General features: G+C 31.2%; 1 protein-coding gene and 1 long non-coding RNA gene across 4 annotated transcripts in view; both read left to right on the forward strand.

The window, feature by feature from the left end:
• The window catches only part of LOC114388910 (receptor-like protein EIX2), a 54,420-nt gene that overhangs the window by 23,475 nt on the left and 7,350 nt on the right, over window positions 1–23,595 (forward strand). Inside the window, exon 3 of one of the 3 annotated variants that reach the window (XM_028349453.1) lies at window positions 8,920–9,361. The exons of the other annotated variants lie outside the window; for them this stretch is intronic. Coding sequence (XP_028205254.1) covers window positions 8,920–8,966 — 47 coding nt within the window. The 3' untranslated portion in view covers window positions 8,967–9,361. Of the gene's footprint in view, window positions 1–8,919; window positions 9,362–23,595 lie in introns of those variants that run through there. 3 annotated transcript variants of the gene reach the window in all.
• Window positions 1,608–2,639, forward strand: LOC114388920. Its single transcript, XR_003661649.1, has 2 exons — window positions 1,608–1,795; window positions 2,363–2,639. It is a non-coding gene; the product is annotated as an uncharacterized LOC114388920 (long non-coding RNA).

Genomic DNA, 23,595 nt, shown 5'->3' on the forward strand with positions numbered 1-23,595 from the left:
TTTATAACTGTAATTTTTTTTATTTGGGACTTCAAAGTCGTTAATTTTTTTTTATTTTACAACTAGTCTTTTTTTAATTTTTTTAACTTAAGACTTTAAAATTGTAAGTTTAATTTTTTTTTATTTTTATGACTTTTGAAATTGTGTTTCGTTTTTTTTTACGTTTAAATTTTTTAATTTTAGAATTTTTTACTTACTTGTATTTTATTTTTTATTTTTTTCAAAAATTATAAAAAAATTATTTATTTAATTATTAAGTAAATATTTTATTTATTCATTTAAAAAATAAAATTCTATAACATTATTTAAAATTTATCTAAATTTTAAATATGTAAAATATATTAAATAAAATAATATTAAAAAACATAATATATTTTAAATAAAAAAATATTAAAAAATATATAATATATTTAATAAAACCATAAAAAATATAATACAAATCAAATAAAACTAATAGTATGAAATTTTTCCATTTTAATTATTTTTTATTTATCACATTTGGTTTATTTAAAATTTAGATAATCTTTTAATAATGTCATTGAATTTTTTTTAAAATGAATAAATAAAATATTTATTTAATAATTAAATAAATAAAATTAATAACATTTTAAAAAAATGTAACAAAATAAAAAATAAAATACAAGAAATTAAAAAATTCTAAAATTCTAAAATTAAAAAGTTTGAACTTAAAAAAAAAACCAAAATGACTACAAAGTCGTAAAAAGAAAAATAAAATAAAAAAACAAAACTTATCACTTTGATATCATAATAAAAAAAACTATTGACTTTGAAGTCGTAAAAAAAACACAAATATTGTAATCGATTACCGGCTTCAAAATTTAAATTCAAATTTCTAAAGGATGTTACAAAACGTTTAAACCTAGTGATCGATTACAAGCCTTGTGTAATCGATTATAGGCTTTAAAATTAAATTCAAATTTTATAAGAGCATTTTAGAAATTAATTTGATCACAGGTAATCGATTACATTCCCTGATAATCGATTACCAGAGAGTAAATATTACTTTTATGAAATCTCAAAAAGCTTCTGGAAAATATTCTTTGGTCAAACCTGTGCATCATCAATTCATAAACTCTTTCTAAGATTCTAGGAACTAAGTTCATCAATTATATTGAATTTCTGGATTCTTGACTTGGATCAAACGTGAGAAGCACTTATCTTTGACATCGTCAAAACTTCATATCATTATATGCTTCTACAAAAATATGATATTGATTTTTTTGAGAACAAAAGTTAATATTCTTTTTCACACTTCTTTTTATATAACTAATTAATTTTCATATGATAAAGAAAATAATATTCAGATTTGAGTACAATTAGAAATACATGACACAACAACCTTTTCAATTGATGACAATTAAATCTAATCTTTTATATATATATATATATATATATATATATATATATATATATATATATATATATATATATATATATGAGAATATTATTTTGTGAATTGAAAAATTGATCAAAATTAAATAGCTAGATTGGAACGAAATATTTTTTTAATATATTTTTTAACCGAAATAGTCTTTAAAGTACACCCTTTTTCCTATAATTGATTTTTTTTTTCCTATAATGAAACATCAAAGAATACTGGGAAAGGTAACTGAGTCAGAGGAAGTGAAGAGAAGGTTAGGAGGGGAAAGTGTGGTGACAGAGAAAAAGTACCAAGAGATGTATGTGAATAGTCCAGGGAAAAGTGTGGTTGATAAGCTTAAAGGTATGGTTGGGACATGGTTTACCAACCCAGCAGAGAATCAATCTTCACAAGGTAAATAACAATGAATAGTAGCTCTAGTTGTCTCCATGAGGTTTCTCTTGGTTGATCAATGCTTTTTGCAAATTTTACTTATTTCTAAATTAGTTTATTATATTCTTTTACCATACTTCTCTGACTAATTCTTTTGTTACTCTTCACGTTCTGCTTGAGTTTTGCAGTTAGACAAACATATTTTGTATCGATATTAAAATTTATTTTCTCTATATTTGTCTTGTGACATTTTTTCTATTTTCTTATCTTGGAAGAAGTGTTTTCAGAAACAAACGAAATTATGATTATGTATGTTTCTCTTAGTCTTAAGACTTGATTCCAAGATGAATCGCAGTTATTTGTTTGCTTATTTTGGGCATGCTTGCATATTTTTCTATTATGTTTTTTTTTTCATTTTGTAAGAGCTGTTTCAAAAATAGTGGAGTATTTATTTTCTAGTAGTTTTAGACTTCAGTCCAAGATGAGTTACAGTTTTTTTTTTTTTTTTTACTTTATTTTGGGTATGCTAGTTTTTGCTGAAGCAAAGTGCCACATTAATTTTGAATTTGTGGTTTGCATGGGTCGAAGATTTATCTATGAATTATGAGGCAGGAAGGGCAGAAGTGGAACAAGTTAACCAAGGTGCAGCAGGTGAAAGAAGGCTGCAGGAGTCATCTAATTGAAGAAGGGCTTTGAAGGAGTCTTTGCTTTGGGTGATTGTGTAGATTTTCTTAAAAGCTGTTTCAATATCTAGCCGTGTGTCTAGTTCTTTCTTGGAAGAAAGTTAGGATGTTCAAGTCACAGTAAAATAAATATTTGTGTTTTTTTTAATGTTTATGTAAATATCCAATTTTATCCGGGTTTAGTTTTATCTTTTAAATAAAAATATTTAAAATATTTTTGAGAAAAAGAAAAGAAAAATTATATATAGAAGATTTGACAGTTACAAGAAGACTTGGCATCAGAAAACTGGAGTAATGGTGATTCAATTGAGAAAAAAATAAAATATTACTAAAAGATAAGGTCATTTAAAATATTTTTGAGAAAAAGAAAAAAGAAAAATTATAGAAGATTCTTTTAAATAAAAATATTTAAAATATTTTTGAGAAAAAAAAAGAAAAATCATAGAAGATGTGACAGTTACAAAATTGATATTCAGAAAACTGGAGTAATGGTGATTCAATTGAGCAAAAAAAATAAAATATTAGTAACCGATAACGTCATCGAAGTTGTAAGTCTAAAAACAATGGTATAATGGAATCCTAAGTTGTTCTTGGATTATAAAAGAAGAGACGTACTAGCATACAAGGAGGGGGGCGGAGAAAAAAGGAGAATTATGTGAAGGCCGGGACACCCATAGAAAGATTTTTTTCGCAATTCTTTCAAAAGATGATTATGATGCTATAAGATCAGGTCCTTGTTCTTTTTTCTCTATAAGATCAGGTTTGTTCTTTTTTTTTCTTTTCTCGTTCATTTCTTGTTATGTTTGGTTTTTTGATTTAATTTTTGGTTTCATGAATTCGTGTATGTATGCTATCCAAATGTTTATTTTCTGAATAAAATAAGTATATATATTTTGACCACATGTTTACCTTCATATTATGGGTTAAAAAGCATCATTTTTTATTACTTATTGGTCCCCCGATAAATATTTATTTTTTATGTTTGGTCTCTAATAAATTTTTTTGAGACTGGATTCCTAATATTTGAAATTTTGTCTCTTATATTTGTTGTTAGTCCCAAATTATTATCTACCTATGTGGTTGTTTGACCATGATGTATGTCACGTGTGGTGTCACTTGTTTGATTTGGATTACACGTGAGAAAAAAATTTTAAAAATAAAAATAAAATCTATGTCGTATTGTCCCCTTCTTCTTTCTCCTTTTTGTCTCCATCACCCTTCATCTTCCTTATATCTCACCATTGTGTCACGGATGGTGTTTCATTTTCTCCCCTAGTGGATGGACTAAAGGAAAACAAGCTAGATGAAAGAATAGATATAAATCAACAAAATCTTAACAACAAAACATCAAACCACAAAATGAGAAAAGAAAAATTGTTTGGTGGGCTTCACTAAGGTTCACGGCTGGATTGGTAGTTGGACTTCATGTGGGGTTTCACAATGAGGTTTGCCATGAGTTGGGGCTCATTGAGTTTGGCAGTGACAGTGGAGATCACAGTCTTTGGGTTTTATGATGGGATTGTGCACGCGCGGTTGAGATCACAGTTGGGCTCCTACCAATATTTCTACCCTATGAATAAAGATAAAGAAATTTCTACACTATGAATATTTGGAATTAATTAAGATTAGCTAATTCAATCTAAATAACAATATGCAAAAAGATAAAGAAATTAAGAGAAGAAATAAAAATAAGAAACTTAAGGAAGGAAATAAAAGAAAAAATTAAGGGAATTTTTGTTTGAGAATTTTAACAAACACTCCTGTATGCAAAGTAAATTGAGATTAAATCAATGAAAAAATTGTCTAGGTTTAATTTTATTGGAGTTCCTATAAAGTAATCACTACACATTTATATTTAATAAATGTTATATCATCATTAATCTACCATATTATCTTAACTTTAATTCCTTAAGTGAAGAGATCTAAATCTCTTGATTAAACTATCGATTCCTTGGATTGGCATAACCAAAGGATTTGCATTAAGACAAAGTGTTTATTAATGTTCTATTATCCCTAGACATAAAAATTATTGGATGTTCTCTCTAATTCGCTACTCAAAGAAATTTTTCTATTACAATTGAATAAAAAATCATACAAACATGTGTTCAAGTCAAAAACACATATCAGACATATAAGAAAAACAATTACAATATTTTACTGAATAAAAAAGTAGTCATTTCATGAAAGAAGAACCAATTACTGTACATTAAACTCTAAGAGAAGATTAGTTCATGGCAAAAAAAAAAACATAAGAGATATACATCACATAAATGTCTTAAAATGACACCAAAATCTAAGAATACATGATAATTATCTATCATCCAAATTTAATTTAGGATAAAAAGTAACATTAAAATTTTATAGGGACAAAAATGATATATTTTACTCTATCTTTTTCATGCTTAAGGTAACTCTCAACATTTGTTGTCAGTCATAAAAAACATTGACATGGATCTGATGGAGTGGCTGTGGTTCATGTTGAAAAAGTAGGGACCTTGATATAGATTTGGTAGAGTTGTCTACGGTTTGTCTACAAGATAATTTTTTTTCTTTTATTTTATTTCAAATAATAAAATTTTGATAATTTAAAATTAATTATAGTTTTATATTGCATGTAATAGAAGACTTGAATTTAATAATGCAAGACTTTTTGTTGTTTACTTTACACAGGTGCATGTAACAAAAGGATTGATTTAAATAATTGTTAAAATTTGAAGACTCATTATTAAACCAAATTTTATTACCTTTATTGTAAACTACAAATGATTTTTTATAAAAATATTAATATTTACTTAAAATAAAATTTTCATTAATTTAAGCAATTCTACACGTTAAACTAATAAAATAAAATGTTTCTTATTGAAGAGAGAGTGTGTGCATCCTCCTCCATTTATATTCTTGTCTTTGTCCACCTTTGGTTATGTAGGTTACCTTGCAGAGAGAGTGTGTGCATCCCAAGTGAGCGTGAGACACTTTTGAAGTTTAAGAATAATCTGAATGATCCTTCAAATAGGCTTTGGTCTTGGAATCATAATAATACCAACTGTTGCCACTGGTATGGAGTCCTCTGCCACAACCTTACTTCCCATCTTCTCCAGCTTCACCTCCACACTTCTGATTCTGCTTTCTATCATGATGCCTACCATTATCGATTCTACCATAGATTTGATGAGGAAGCTTATAGGAGATGGAGCTTTGGTGGAGAGATAAGTCCTTGTTTGGCTGATTTAAAGCATTTGAATTACTTGGACTTGAGCGCCAATGCATTTCTTGGAGAAGGTATGTCAATTCCTTCTTTCCTTGGGACAATGACTTCCTTGACTCACCTCAACCTCTCTTATACTGGATTCAATGGGAAGATTCCTCCTCAGATTGGGAATCTCTCAAATTTGGTGTATCTTGACCTGAGTTATGATGTTGCCAACGGAACAGTACCCTCTCAGATCGGGAATCTCTCTGAGCTTCGATATCTTGACTTGAGCTACAATTATTTTGAAGGTATGGCAATTCCTTCTTTCCTTTGTGTAATGACCTCCTTGACTCACCTCGACCTCTCTTATACTGCATTCATGGGGAAGATTCCATCTCAGATTGGAAATCTCTCCAATTTGGTCTATCTTGGCCTCGGAAGTTATGATTTCGAGCCTCTGTTAGCTGAAAATGTAGAATGGGTATCAAGTATGTGGAAGCTTGAATATCTTTATTTGAGTAATGCAAACCTATCCAAAGCATTTCATTGGCTACACACTCTCCAATCTCTTCCTTCTTTGACCCACCTATATTTGTTAGAGTGCACACTCCCTCACTATAATGAACCATCCTTGCTCAACTTCTCATCTCTGCAAACTATCGATCTTTCCGGTACTAGTTATTCCCCTGCCATTTCTTTTTTCCCTAAGTGGATATTCAAATTGAAGAAACTTGTTTCTCTTCAATTAGGGGGTAATGACATCCAAGGTCCGATTCCTGGTGGTATTCGAAACCTCACACTTCTTCAAAACCTTGACTTGTCTGTAAATTCAATTGCATCTTCTATACCTGATTGCTTATACGGTCTTCATCGTCTCAAGTTCCTGGACCTAGAGGGCAACAACTTGCATGGGACTATTTCTGATGCCCTGGGAAATTTGACTTCTCTTGTTGAACTTGATTTGTCATACAATCAACTTGAAGGAACCATTCCAACTTCTTTGGGAAATTTGACTTCTCTTGTTGAACTTGATTTATCAGCTAATCAACTTGAAGGAACCATTCCAACTTCTTTGGGAAATTTGACTTCTCTTGTTAAACTTCAATTATCACGTAATCAACTTGAAGGAACCATTCCAACTTCTTTGGGAAATTTGACTTCTCTGGTTAGACTTGATTTGTCATATAATCAACTTGAAGGAACAATTCCAACTTCTTTGGCTAATCTCTGCCTCCTAATGGAGATTGATTTCTCATATCTCAAACTCAACCAACAGGTTAATGAACTTTTAGAAATTCTAGCTCCTTGTATTTCCCATGGACTCACAGCACTTGCAGTTCAGAGTTCACGACTTTCAGGCAATCTGACAGATCATATTGGGGCATTTAAAAATATTGACACGTTACTTTTTTCCAACGACTCAATTGGTGGTGCTCTTCCTAGATCATTTGGAAAACTTTCATCATTAACATATCTCGATCTGTCTATTAATAAATTCAGTGGAAATCCATTTGAAAGTCTTAGATCGCTTTCTAAGATGTCATCTCTTCAGATTGATGGCAATAATTTTCAAGGAGTTGTCAAGGAAGATGATCTTGCAAATCTTACAAGCTTGATGGAGTTTCATGCATCAGGGAACAATTTCACTTTAAAAGTTGGTCCCAAATGGCTTCCTAATTTTCAGCTTTCCTATTTGGATGTGACATCATGGCAGTTAGGTCCCAACTTTCCATCATGGATTCAGTCACAAAACCAACTTCAACATTTTGGACTGTCTAACACGGGGATTTTAGATTCTATTCCCACCTGGTTCTGGGAAGCACTTTCTCAGGTTTTGTATTTAAACCTCTCTCATAATCATATACATGGTGAAATTGGGACTACATTAAAGAATCCAATATCTATCCAAACTATTGATCTAAGCTCAAATCACTTGTGTGGTAAATTACCCTATCTTTCAAGTGATGTGTTTCAGTTAGATCTTTCAAGCAATTCATTCTCTGAATCCATGAATAACTTTTTATGGAATGATCAGGACGAGCCAATGCAATTAAAATTTTTGAATCTTGCATCAAATAATTTGTCAGGAGAGATACCTGATTGCTGGATGAATTGGACATTTCTTGCGGATGTAAATTTACAAAGCAACCATTTTGTTGGGAACTTACCCCAATCCATGGGTTCCTTGGCAGACCTGTAGTCTTTACAAATTCGTAACAACACACTCTCAGGAATATTTCCAACCAGTTTGAAGAAGAATAAAAAATTGATATCCTTGGACCTTGGGGAAAATAATCTTTCAGGAAGTATTCCAACATGGGTTGGAGAAAAGCTCTTAAATGTGAAAATTCTCCGCCTTCGATCAAACAGTTTTGCCGGCCTCATTCCAAATGAAATATGTCAGATGAGTCTTCTTCAGGTTTTAGACGTTGCACAAAACAATCTGTCTGGCAATATACCGAGCTGTTTCAGTAACTTGAGTGCCATGACACTAAAGAACCAAAGTACAGATCCTCGTATCTATTCTCAAGCACAATATAATATGTCTTCCATGTATAGTATAGTTAGTGTGCTACTATGGCTGAAAGGAAGAGGAGATGAGTATCGAAACATTCTGGGTTTGGTAACAAGCATTGATCTGTCAAGTAACAAATTATTAGGAGAAATACCTAGAGAAATCACAGATCTAAATGGATTGAACTTTTTGAACCAAGTAATTTTAAAAGCTTTGGTAGTCTCAATAGCATTTTTGATAGTGACAATAGTAGCCCATATATATATAAATGATTATATGTGTGATACAACAAAATGCAGGATAGATAAAACAACCCATACCAACTATACAAATTACAAGTTAATTATTATTTTTACATATTTTGATGTACAATAAACAGCACCAACACAAAAATGTTATATTTACTAGTAGCAGTAGTAATTAACTAGTTTTTTATATATAAAAGTGGTAATTAACAACTCTTTCATCACACATATGGACCCCTCCAAATACAATCTTTTTTTTTCATAGTAAAGGGAATCTGCCGTCAATTTAGTTCTCACTATCAGATTTAATTAAACCACTGCTCTAACGAGGCACATATCCTGTTAATAAATTTAGTATTTTTAATGAAAAATTAAAATAAAATATCTCAATAAATAATATACATGCACTTACACATATAAAAATGTTATTTAAACCCTGAACTGAACACACAATGATATATGATTATAAATTGTCTAATAAATTATAAGTTTTGTCTTTCATGTATGCACAGGTGTGTTTCTTCCCAAATTGTGCAAATGCTCGTTGACAAATGGGTGAGATCAAAAGCTCAGGTATGGTGGCTCCAGGACCTGTGCACTCTCTTCAATTCACCTCAATTTCTCCACAACCTTTTGATGCTATGGAGCTCTCAGATGAACCTGCCGTTGCTCCATTCCCGCAATACTAAGTAGAAGTATTTTTCTTAATGATTGCAAGAAATAATTTAAATGAGTGTATTTTGATGCTTAATGCGTGTTTAGTTTGTAATAAGGATGTTGCGCTGCACACCAATATGTAGCTACGTAGGGGATTTGGAATGTGTCATTAATTTATGTATTCTGTTGTACAAAATTTTAATGCTGGAAGTGGTCTCTCAGACTCTTCCCATTGAAAACCAGTGTAGTCGGCTTTCATTATTTTTGGTTAATATATATAAATTGTTCTTTAGTACTGATTGGTCTGAATAGTGTGATAGATTCTAACTCTTTAAATGAATGGTTAAGAATTTCAATTTTATCAACTTTTAGTTCTTCATGGAATATGCTTTGTCACACTATGTCCAGCTCTTGAAAATCATTATTTTTTGTCCTTTGGGTTAATAATTGTTGGGCTGTGACCAAAATTCATATGGAAGTTTATTTTTGTTATTTTTTCAGTTTTTTCCTCTGCTTATATAAAGCAAGGATGCCCTGTATTTTACATAGAGGATAAACTTCCACTTGTATACTGCAACCATAATAATAATAAAAACTTTCTGTTTTCCTTTCCGTGGATGTAACCTTACTCAAAGTGAACCACGTAAATTTGTTTGTGTGTTCTTTCTCTCATCTCTTTCTCTTTCATTTTGCAGCAATCTGTGTGTATGATATTTTTGTTCTGCTGCATCTACTGTTGCTGTTCTTGTTTGTTCTTCATCACTTCCATAACAATAATTCTAACCTGGATCGTGTTTACCCTATTGATGCTTACAAAATTGTGTGTTTTCAACTCCAATGCAAGTCTTGGTTTTCTCACTATCAACAATGCTCTCCATGGTCACCAACTTTCCTCCACATGTAATCTTTCATCTCTTGAAGTAGATATTAATGTCAGTGTTTCGCCATGTTCTCCATTCTTTAAAAGCTTGTTGCATGTGCTTTCTAATGTTAACAAAATGACACTTTCTTGGAGGACCCTTAGGATGATGCTATTTTTAAGTTTTATTTTGTATGTTTTGTCTTTTTCGGTATATGTTTGAAAGTAATTTTTTTCTATACATTTTTAAACTTCTTATTATATATTCTAATAAAGTGCTGAAAGTTATATTCCTATTTCATGCTTAAATAATTTGGTAAATATTTCTTTTATTTCCCTTTCTTTCTTATGCTCTCTTGAAAGAAATTATAGGATGTTTTATATATTGTGGGGAGTGTAAAACACAAACTTTTCTTATATATTCTTTTGAACGTTTACATAAAATTCTTAAGGTGAAGATTTAATTTTAAATTGTTTAGTTTTTTATTTCATTTTATTATTAACTTATTCCTTTTTTTTTGGTCCAAGATTAACTTATTCCCTCATGCTCTCTTACGTCAGATTATAGATTGTTATATTGTGAGTGCTCTGTTTGTAATGTATGTTGCGTTTAATTGGCTTTTACGTAAGATGAAAGTTTTTGATTCTAAGAAACTATTTGAGTGAAGCAGGGGAACAAAAATCTGGTATTCATATTAAGAAATACATTCTTTGGTGATGCAGCAACACAATGTAGTGCCAGTACATGATTTGCAGAGCATTATTTGAGAAAATAGTATCAAATAATGACATAATCAATTGGTATCGTTTGTGTGTGTAAAATAGCAAAGCAAGTAGCGTGGCAAGAGCAGGAGTTTGAATAAGAAATAAATGTTGAGCATGTTAAATCAACAAAACAAGATTGTAAATAATGATTTAAGAATATGGCTGAAAACAAGGATGTGATCCAACACTAAGGTAGAAAATAAAAGCATGTTAATCAAATGGCAAGCCAGGACAGAAAAATCTTTATTTAGTACTTTGTAGAGACTAATAGAGATAAGGAAGGGAAGGTGGAATCTGGGTTAGTGGAGTAGATCTAAATTCATAACAACACACCCTCAGGAATATTTCCTACCAGTTTGAAGAAGAATAACCCATTGATATCCTTGGACCTTGGGGAAAATAATCTTTCAGGAAATATTCCAACATGGATTGGAGAAAAGCTCTCAGATATGAAAATCCTCCGCCTTCGATCAAATGAAATATGTGAGATGAATCTTCTTCAAGTTTTAGACGTTGCACAAAACAATCTGTCTGGCAATATATCTAGCTGTTTCAGTAACTTGAGTGCCATGACACTAATCAACCAAAATACAGATCCTCGTATCTATTCTCAAGCACCAAATGGTACAGATTCCTCTTCCACATATAGTATAGTTAGTGTGCTACTTTTGCTGAAAGGAAGAGCAGATGAGCACAGAAACTTTCTGGGTTTGGTAACAAACATTGATCTGTCAAGTAACAAATTATTAGGGGAAATGCCAAGAGAAGTCACAGATCTAAATGGATTAAATTTTTTAAACTTGTCCCACAACCAATTGATTGGTCATATTTCACAAGGTATTGATAATATGGGATCTTTACAGTCCGTTGATTTTTCGAGGAATCAACTTTCTGGTGAAATTCCTCCAACCATTTCAAATTTGAGCTTTCTGAGCATACTAGACTTGTCTTATAATCATTTGAAGGGAAAAATGCCAACAGGAACTCAATTGCAAACCTTTGATGCCTCCAGCTTTATTGGCAACAATCTATGTTGTCCACCACTGCCTATAACTGTAGCTCCAATGTGAAAACTCATAGTTATGAAGGAAGTGATGGGCATAGGTCAGTTGCTTAACTTTGAAATTGATCCCTTGGTGCTTGAATCTCTCTTGAAATGAGATTTCAAATATTCACATATTAGTGGGTATTACATCCATTTCCATCCAATTATGAGTGCATATTAGAATTGGCTGCCTTTGGAGCAAATTTGTTTCCAACAATGACGAAGGTGATTGTAGAAGATTGGTAGGAGGAGGTTGGGGTTTCCGTGTGCTATGTCCTACGATAATTCTGCAGGCATAAAAGAATCCAATGGATATAAAAATAAATAAATCATTTTACAGAGGGATCTTTAAAAATGAAATTCTGATAAGAAGATTGTGATAAAAAACATGGTGGTGAAAATAATAAAAAACATGCAGCTGCCAAATTTGTTTCCAACAATGACGATGGTGATTGTAGAAGATTGGTACCTAGGAGGGGTTTGGGGTTTGGGTGTGCTATGTCCTACGATAAATCTCTAGGTATAAAAGAATCCAACGGATGTAAAAAAATTGTTCACAGTGGATCACTTAGACGTCGTCTCTTTTACAGAGTGATCTTTAAAAATGAAATTCTGTATTCATGTTTGCGTGTTGAATGTTTCTTCTTTCACGGTGGTCTTTAATCAAAATAGTATTTAAATTAGACCCTTTTCCTATAATTGATGTATTTATCATTTATATATTTTTTGTGGTCTATGGGCTATGGTTAAAGTTGAAGTCAGAGACAATAATAACATGGCTGGACTTTGTGGACTGTCCAAAGGTTTAAGATGAAAAAATTAAAAACCTTGAGATAGATTTGATGGAGTGGGCCATGGTTTGTTTAGAAGACAATTTTCTTTTACATTATTTTTAGTTTGAATATTGAAAATTTGATACAACAACCATTCCAATTAATGACGATTAAATCTAGTCTTTTTTTTATATATAAGAGAATATTATTTTGTGAATTAAAAAATTAATCAAAATTAAATAACTAGATATGAACGAAATAATCTTTTTTATATAGATTTTTTTAATCAAAATAGTCTTTAAATTAGACCCTTTTCCTATAATTGATGTATTTATCATTTATATATTTTTTGTGGCCTATGGGCTATGGTTCAAGTTGAAGTCAGAGACAATAACATAGCTGTACTTTGTGGACTGTCCAAAGGTTTAAGATGAAAAAATTAAAAACCTTGAGATGGACTTGATGGAGTGGGCCATTTTGTTTAGAAGACAATTTTCTTTTACATTATTTTTAGTTTGGATATTGAAATTTTAATAATTTAATATTAATTATAGGTTGGGATATCATGAAATAGAAGACTTGAATTTTTTTTAATAAAATGTTAGACTTTTATTGTTTAATTAACAAAATTTTACGAAAGGATTGATTAAATAATAGTTAAAGTCAATACAAAATTTTGTGTATATAGGATTTTTAAAAAAGGAGATAGATAAAGTAAATTCAAAATTATTTCCTATTCTAAGAATTAAGTCGGGAGAATTGGATAATAAAGTCAATAATTAAAAAAAGGCAACCTAAAAAAAAGAAAAAAAAAAAGAGAGACACTTGCATCAGTATAAATAATAGAAAGAAGTAAGTTTAATATGCAGAGGCAAGAAGCACTTATACAATTAAGCTGTTTGATATATCCTTGTGTGATCATGAATTCCTCCATTTATATTCTTGTCTTTGTCCAGCTTTGGTTGTTGAGCTTACCATGCAGAGAGAGTGTGTGCATCCCAAGTGAGCGTGAGACACTTTTGAAGTTTAAGAATAATCTGAATGATCCTTCAAATAGGCTTTGGTCTTGGAATCATAATAATACCAACTGTTGCCACTGGTATGGAGTCCTCTGCCACAACGTCACTTCCCATCTTCTTCAGCTTCACCTCAACTCTTCACCTTCTGCTTTCGTTCATTACTATGATGGCTACGATTGGGAAGGTTATAGGGGATTCCAGTTTGGTGGAGAGATAAGTCCTTGTTTGGCTGATTTAAAGCATTTGAATTACTTGGACTTGAGCGGCAATGATTTTGAAGGTATGTCAATTCCTTCTTTCCTTGGGACAATGACTTCCTTGACTCACCTCAACCTCTCTGATAGTGGATTCCATGGGAAGATTCCTCCTCAGATTGGAAATCTCTCAAACTTGGTGTATCTTGACCTGAGTTCTGTTGTTGACGACGGAACAGTACCCTCTCAGATCGGGAATCTCTCTAAGCTTCGATATCTTGACTTGAGCGACAATTATTTTGAAGGTATGGCAATTCCTTCTTTCCTTTGTGCAATGACCTCCTTGACTCACCTCGACCTCTCTTCTGGATTCATGGGGAAGATTCCATCTCAGATTGGGAATCTCTCCAATTTGGTCTATCTTGGCCTTGGAGGTAGTTATGATCTGTTTGCTGAAAATGTAGAATGGGTATCAAGTATGTGGAAGCTTGAATATCTTCATTTGAGTAAAGCAAACCTATCCAAAGCATTTCATTGGCTACACACTCTCCAATCTCTTCCTTCTTTGACCCACCTATATTTGTCAGACTGCACACTCCCTCACTATAATGAACCATCCTTGCTCAACTTCTCATCTCTGCAAACTCTCCATCTTTACCGTACTAGTTATTCCCCTGCCATTTCTTTTGTCCCCAAGTGGATATTCAAATTGAAGAAACTTGTTTCTCTTCAATTACAGAGTAATGAAATTCAAGGTTCGATTCCTGGTGGTATTCGAAACCTCACACTTCTTCAAAATCTTGACTTGTCTGGAAATTCATTCTCATCTTCTATACCTGATTGCTTATACGGTCTTCATCGTCTCATGTATCTGGACCTAAGTTACAACAACTTGCTTGGGACTATTTCTGATGCCCTGGGAAATTTGACTTCTCTTGTTGAACTTGATTTATCACGTAATCAACTTGAAGGAACTATTCCAACTTCTTTGGGAAATTTGACTTCTCTTGTTGAACTTTATTTATCAAATAATCAACTTGAAGGAACCATTCCACCTTCTTTAGGAAATTTGACTTCTCTGGTTAGACTTGATTTGTCATATAGTCAACTTGAAGGAAACATTCCAACTTCTTTGGGAAATTTGACTTCTCTTGTTGAACTTGATTTGTCATATAGTCAACTTGAAGGAAACATTCCAACTTCTTTGGGTAATGTCTGCAACTTAAGGGTGATACGTTTATCATATCTCAAACTCAACCAACAGGTTAATGAACTTTTAGAAATTCTTGCTCCTTGTATTTCCCATGGACTCACAAGACTTGCAGTTCAGAGTTCACAACTTTCAGGCAATCTGACAGATCATATTGGGGTATTTGAAAATATTGTGCTGCTAGATTTTTCCAACAACTCAATTGGTGGTGCTCTTCCTAGATCATTTGGAAAACTTTCATCATTAAGATTTCTCAATCTGTCTATTAATAAATTCAGTGGAAATCCATTTGAAAGTCTTGGATCACTCTCTAAATTGTCATCTCTTTATATTGATGGCAATCTTTTTCATGGAGTTGTCAAGGAAGATGATCTTGCAAATCTTACAAGCTTGACGGAGTTTGGTGCATCAGGGAACAATTTCACTTTAAAAGTGGGTCCCAATTGGCGTCCTAATTTTCGGCTTTCCTATTTGGATGTGACATCATGGCAGTTAAGTCCCAACTTTCCATCGTGGATTCAGTCACAAAACAAACTTCAATATGTTGGACTGTCTAACACGGGGATTTTAGATTCTATTCCCACCTGGTTCTGGGAAACACCTTCTCAGATTTTGTATTTAAACCTCTCTTATAATCATATCCATGGTGAGATTGAGACTACATTAAAGAATCCAATATCTATCCAAACTATTGATCTAAGCTCAAATCACTTGTGTGGTAAATTACCCTATCTTTCAAGTGATGTGTTTCAGTTAGATCTTTCAAGCAATTCATTCTCTGAATCCATGAATGACTTTTTATGTAAGCATCAGGACGGGCCAGTGCAATTAGAATTTCTGAATCTTGCATCAAATAATTTGTCAGGAGAGATACCTGATTGCTGGATGAATTGGACATCTCTTGTGTATGTAAATTTACAAAGCAACCATTTTGTTGGGAACTTACCCCAATCCATGGGTTCCTTGGCAGACCTGCAGTCGTTACAAATTCGTAACAACACACTCTCAGGAATATTTCCAACCAGTTTGAAGAAGAATAACCAATTGATATCCTTGGACCTTGGGGAAAATAATCTTTCAGGAAGTATTCCAACATGGGTTGGAGAAAAGCTCTTAAATGTGAAAATCCTCCTCCTTCGATCAAACAGTTTTACCGGCCACATTCCAAATGAAATATGTCAGATGAGTCTTCTTCAGGTTTTAGACCTTGCACAAAACAATTTGTCTGGCAATATACCGAGCTGTTTCAGTAACTTCAGTGCCATGACACTAAAGAACCAAAGTACAGATCCTCATATCTATTCTCAAGCACAATTTGTTATGCTTTACACTTCCGATTATAGCATAGTTAGTGTGCTACTATGGCTGAAAGGAAGAGGAGATGAGTATAGAAACATTCTGGGTTTGGTAACAAGCATTGATCTATCAAGTAACAAATTATTAGGAGAAATACCTAAAAAAATCACAAATCTAAATGGATTGAACTTTTTGAACTTGTCCCACAACCAATTGATTGGTCATATTCCACAAGGCATTGGTAATATGGGATCATTACAATCCATTGATTTTTCTAGGAATCAACTTTCTGGTGAAATCCCTCCAACCATTTCAAATTTGAGCTTTTTGAGCATGCTAGACGTGTCTTATAATCATTTGAAGGGAAAAATTCCAACAGGAACTCAATTGCAAACCTTTGATGCCTCCAGCTTTATTGGCAACAATCTATGTGGCCCACCACTGCCCATAAACTGCTGGTCCAATGGGAAAACTCATAGTTATGAAGGAAGTGATGGGCATGGAGTGAATTGGTTTTTTGTTGGTGCGACAATTGGATTTGTTGTGGGATTCTGGATAGTGATTGCTCCTTTACTGATTTGTAGATCATGGAGGTATGCCTATTTTCATTTCCTTGATCATGTGTGGTTCAAACTTCAATCTTTTTACTCATGTAGTATCAGTGTTTAGTGTTGCTTAGAATACACCGATGTTGTATCATTGTATTGGCAGGTTGATCAATTTATGTCAACAAATAAATTTAAACAAACTAATCCATTATATTTCAATTTTCAGTAATGTTGTTATATTTAATGGATAAGAGTTGTACCGTGGGAATTGTTGTCATTGCATCTACATACACAAGTGTCTCTATTTTTTTTTTTAAGTTATGTTTCTTTGAAATTTATTCATATGTTTGAATCTCTCTTGAAATGAGATTTCAAATATTCCCTTGTTGTTGGGTAATGAAATCCAAGGTCGATCCGATTCCCTGGTGGTATTCGAAACCTCACACTTCTTTAAAATCTTGACTTGTCTAAAAATTCATTCTCATATTCTATACTTGATTGGTTATACGGTCTTCATCGTCTCAAGTATTTGGACCTAAGGTACAGCAATTTGCATAGGACTATTTATGATGTCTGGGGAAATTTGACTTCTCTTGTTGAACTTGATTTATCAATTAATCAATCTGAAGCAACCATTCGAACTTCTTGGGGGTAATCTCTGCAACTTGGGGGAGATTGATTTCTTATATCTCAAACTCAACCAACAGGCTAATGATATTTTAGAAATTCTAGCTCTTTGTATTTCCCATGGACTCACAACTTTCAGTCAATTTGACGGCTTATTAACATTCCGGGGTATTTTTCAAATTATTTTCCAAAAAACAATAAGTCATATCAGGTATTATGATATATTAGTTGGACATCGTAGACTTTTTTTCGTATTATGATATATGAGTTGGAAGTCGTAACATGACTTTTTTTCTAATGAAAGTGATAAAATTATTTATGAGTTTAATGTAATTTTTTTTTATATGGGACTTCAAAGTCGTAAATTTTTTTTTTAATTTTACTATTCAAAGTCGTAAGTCTTTTTTAAAATTTTTTTAACTTAAGACTTCAAAACTGTAAGTTTAATTTTTTTTTTCTTTTTATGACTTTTGAAATTGTGTTTCTTTTTTTTTTTTACGTTTAATTTTTTTAACTTTAGAATTTTTTACTTACTTGTATTTTATTTTTTTGTTTCTAATTTTTTTCAAAAATTATAAAAAAATTAATTATTTAATAATTAAGTAAATATTTTATTTATTCATTTAACAAATAAAATTCTATAACATTATTTAAAAATTATCTAAATTTCAAATATGTAAAATATATTAAATAAAATAATATTAAAAAACATAATATATTTTAAATAAAAAATATGTAATATATTAAATAAAACCATAAAAAATCTAAAACAAATCAAATAAAACTAATACTATGAAATTTTTCCATTTTAATTATTTTTTATTTAACATATTTGGTTTATTTAAAATTTAGATAATTTTTTAATAATGTCATTGAATTTTTTTAAAAATGAATAAATAAAATATTTATTTAATAATTAAATAAATAAAATTAATAACATTTTTAAAAAATGTAACAAAATAAAAAATAAAATACAAGAAAATAAAAAATTCTAAATTTATAAACTTTAAATGTAAAAAAAAAACAAAATGACTAAAAAGTCATAAAAAGAAAAATTAAAAAAAAAACTTATCACTTTGAAATCATAATAGAAAAAACTATTGACTTTGAAGCCGTAAAATTAAAAAAATCTTAATGACTTTCGTTTTTCAAGAAATCCGCGCAGCGGAAGATTCTGAATTTGAGACTTTCAACACCAAAAATATTCTCTTAAACGAAGGTATTCGTGTGTGGACCGCGAAAGTCATACAAAAAGGAAGTGTAAATAATTTTATGATTAAAGTTTTAAAAAATAATAAATCATAACCGATATTACGATTTCTAACTTAATGTCGTAATGCAGCTTATTCCCTTTTGGGGCATAATTTGAAAAGTACCCACATGAGAAAAAGAAACAGAAAAAAATTGTCCCTAATGATAAAAAAGCTCAATTTGACGGATCAAATTGGGGTTTTTAAAAATATTGACATGCTAGATTTTTACAACAACTCAATTGGTGGTGCCCTTTCTATATCATTTGGAAAACTTTCTACATTAAGATATCTTGAACCGTCTATTAATAAATTCAGTGAAAATTCATTTGAAAGTCTTTGGTCACTCTCTAAATTGTCATCTCATGAATATCTCTAAATTGTCATCTCTTCATATTGATGGCAATCTTTTTCAAAGAGTTGTCAAGGAAAAGGATCTTACAAATCTGACAAGCTTGAAGGAGTTTCATGCATCAGGGAACAATTTCACTTTAAAAGGGGTCCCAATTGGCTTCCTAATTTTCAGCTTACCTCTTTGGATGTGAGATCGTGGCAGTAAGGTGCCAATTTTCCATCATTGATTCAGTCACAAAACAAACTTCAAGATGTTGGACTGTCTAACACGGGGATTTTGGATTCTATTCCCACACGGATGTAAGAAGCACTTTCTCAGGTTTTGTAGTTAAACCTCTCTCACAATCATATCCATGGTGAGCTTGGGACTACATTAAAGAATCCATTATCTATCCATACTATTGATCTAAGCTCAAATCACTTATGTGGTAAATTACCCTATCTTTCAAGTGAACTGTTTCGGTTAGATCTTTCAAGCAATTCATTCTCTGAATCCATGAATGACATTTTATGTAACAATCAGCACAAGCCAATGCAATTAGAATTTCTGAATCTTGCATCAAATAATTTGTCAGGAGAAATATCAAATTAGAATTTCTTAATCTTTCAAGCAATTCATTCTTTGAATCCATGAATGACATTTTATGTAACAATCGGGACAAGCCAATGCAATTAGAATTTCTGAATCTTGCATCAAATAATTTGTCAGGAGAAATACCAAATTGTTGGAGGATTTGGCCATTTCTAGTGGAATTGAATTTTCAAAGCAACCATTTTTTTGGGAACTTACCCTCATCCATGGGAATGACTACAGAGATAGAAATGAGGACGAATTTTACTGTCTTTGTTCTGCATAATTAAGTTTTTTCGTATTATTTAGTTTTTTCACAATCTTTTGTTTCCTTCTCTTCCTGATGTTATTTTAGACTCTTCTCAATCATCAAACTGACAGCCTAGACTTGTTTATTTCAGCTTTGGTGGAAGTTAATTTATAATGTAATGAATTGTTATATCACTTTGTGGGATAATTTGCATGTGTGAAATGTACTATCTTACTCTATCCCACTCAAATATCTTTATTGTTTTTCCTATTATTGACTTCATCACGAGCCAAGAGTTGTAGTAATTGTTTCTCCAACTAATGGAATTAATCCGAGAAGACCCACAAACCCAACTTGAACATTTTGTTAGGTCACAGGGTCAGAGAAAGCAAGGCATGCTAAAATCAAGTTTGAGGGACCAATGGACTTGGAAGAAGATCCTCATGCCCACAAAGTACATATCAAGTGTATATGCTCCAGCCAATTATCAAGCAGTGGATCATATGATTGACGCTCAAGTAAATTGAACAAACTAAAGCTGCAGAAATCAATTTTCAATGATCTGTCATTGCTTACTTAAGCTATGGATAATTACTTGATTTATGTCTCATTACACAATTTTGGAAGATCAGCTGGTAAAAATGTATAATAAAATTTATTGTGGCTTAAAATAATGCGGTGTTTGATTTTGTGAGGTCCTTAAGTGGCATAGATATGGTGTGATCCACAAGTTCCGTAACAATCCAAAATAGAAGGTTGAATTGCTCTAGGAATCCTATCATCTTACAAGATTTAACATTTTCAATCTGTGATTTTTTTTTGACATGGGTGTCAATCATAGTATATGGTGGTTAACAAGTTGCATTTAGCAAGAATTTATTGAGTTGCTTCTAATCAATTCTCATGCCATTTTATTAATGCCTTATGGCTAACAGTTGGGGCAAAAATTGACATTACCCCATTGAGAAATATATCTCTAGGATGATGACTGTCCACAATTATCCAAAACACTTCAGTGCAACAAAAACTCAATATCCATCTGCTGGAAGAAACGATCAGTTTCTAACTCGATCAATCATAGTATATGGGAGTTCGCTGCCTATTTTCCACAATGTCAGAATCTCCTATTCGGCGCACGTTCAAAGTCGATTAAAACAAATGCCCTTGGCATATTTGACCACAAATGAAGAATAGTTGCAGAAATTTGGAAATGGAATCTTAAGGTTCGGGTTAAGGGTTTCTAAAATATAGGTATTTAATTTGTGATACAAATGTCATATTATATCGTATGAGAGGCAACACAAGGCCACATAATCAGGAAAGTTAACTATTTAAGCTAACATAAAACTTGGTGAGAACCCATGGATTGCAAACAAGCAGGGAGGTATCAAGTGAGTTTTTTTTTTTTTCACATGAATGAAAAATAAATATTAAACATTAGATTTGATCATGAACTGTCAAATTAAAATCTAGGACAAGTGTAAAATTACATACACTAATGGGATCTAGTTTAATTGGTTGAACAAGTGGATTTATTATTGTAAAATTCTCTAGTAATTATCTTTGATTTCTATGAATAAAAAACTTACATAAATTTATTTTTATTATCCATTTAATTTTAAACTTCCATTCAATCAATATCAACCTGGATAAATTCATAAAAGGTATAGATTTTGTTATTATCAAGGGTATATGTATTAGAAGGAAGGAGTAAAGTTTTTTGGGGTAAATCTCTTATGGGTAATATTTTCATTGATCAAATAACATTTGCGCTTTTCTATATATAGGTTTTCCGAATAAGAGGGTTTAGTGGTAATTAATATTCAAATCAATAGATTTTATGACAGTCTAATGACTTTGAAATTGATCCCTTGGTGCTTGAATCTCTCTTGAAATGAGATTTCAAGAGAGACAATTTTAACAAATGACTATAAAGGAAAACAATTTATTTAATAATTAAATAAATACTAGTTAACAATTTTTTTAAAAAAGGAAAACAAAATAAAAAAATAAAATACAAGAAAATAAAAAATTCTAAAATTAAAAAATTTAAACGTAAAGATATGACTATAAAGTCGTAAAAGGAAAAATAAAGTAAAAAAATAAAACTTATCACTTTAAAATCGTAATAGAAAAAACTTATAACTTTGAAGTCGTAAAATTAAAAAAATATATCTAAATGACTTTGAAGTAATAAAAAAAGGAGGCATAAATAATTTTACGATTTAAGTTAAAAAAAATAATAAGTCATAATAGATGTTAGACTTATAACTTAAATGTTATAATACCACTTATTCACTTTTGGAGCATAATTTGAAAAGTACCCACATGAGAAAAAAAACACAAAAAATTTGTCCCTAGATGATAAAATAACCCAATTTGACGGATTAAATTGGAGTTTTTAAAAATGTTGACATGCTAGATTTTTACAACAACTCAATTGGTGGTGCCCTTTCTAGATCATTTGGAAAACTTTCAACATTAAGATATCTTGATCTGTCTATTGATAAATTCAGTGAAAATTGATTTGAAAGTCTTTGATCACTCTCTAAATTGTCATCTCATGAATATCTCTAAATTGTCATCTCTTCATATTGATGGCAATCTTTTCAAAGAGTTGTCAAGGAAAATGATCTTAGAAATCTTACAAGCTTGAAGGAGTTTCATGCATCAGGGAACAATTTCACTTTAAAAGTGGGTCCCAATTGGCTTCCTAATTTTCAGCTTACCTCTTTGGATGTGAGATCCTGGCAGTAAGGTGCCAATTTTCCATCATGGATTCAGTCACAAAACAAACTTCAAGATGTTGGACTGTCTAACACGGGGATTTTAGATTCTATTCCCATACGGATGTGAGAAGCACTTTCTCAGGTTTTGTATTTAAACCTCTTACAATCATATCCATGGTGAGCTTGGGACTACATTAAAGAATCCATTATCTATCCATACTATTGATCTAAGCTCAAATCACTTATGTGGTAAATTATCCTATCTTTCAAGTGATGTGTTTCGGTTAGATCTTTCAAGCAATTCATTCTCTGAATCCATGAAATTAGAATTTCTGAATCTTGCATCAAATAATTTGTCAGGAGAAATACCAAATTGTTGGATGATTTGGCCATTTCTAGTGGAAGTGAATTTACAAAGCAACCATTCTGTTGGGAACTTACCCTCATCCATGGGAATGACTACAGAGATAGAAATGAGGACGAATTTTACTGTCTTTGTTCTGCATAATGAAGTTTTTTCGTATTATTTAGTTTTTTCACCATTTTTTGTTTCCTTATCTTCCTGATGCTATTTTAGACTCTTCTCAATCATCAAACTGACAGCCTAGACTTGTTTATTTCAGCTTTGGTGGAAGTTAATTTTTAATGTAATGAATTATTATATCACTTTGTGGGATAATGTACTGTCTTACTCTATCCCACTCAATATCTTTATTGTTTTTTCTATTATTGATTTCATCACGAGTCAAGAGTTGTAGTAATTGTTTTTTTTCACATGAATGAAAAATAAATATTAACCATTAGATTTGATCATGAACTGTCAAATTAAAATCTAGGACAAGTGTAAAATTACTTACATACACTAATGGGATCTAGTTTAATTGGTTGAACAAGTGGATTTGTTATTGTAAAACTCTAGTAATTATCTTTGATTTCTATGAATAAAAAACTTACATAAACTTATTTTTATTATCCATTTAATTTTAAACTTCCATTCAATCAATATCAACCTGGATAAATTCATAAAAGGTATAGGTTTTG

This window comes from Glycine soja, chromosome 16 (genome assembly GCF_004193775.1).
Source record: "Glycine soja cultivar W05 chromosome 16, ASM419377v2, whole genome shotgun sequence".
Classification (NCBI taxonomy): domain Eukaryota; kingdom Viridiplantae; phylum Streptophyta; class Magnoliopsida; order Fabales; family Fabaceae; genus Glycine; species Glycine soja.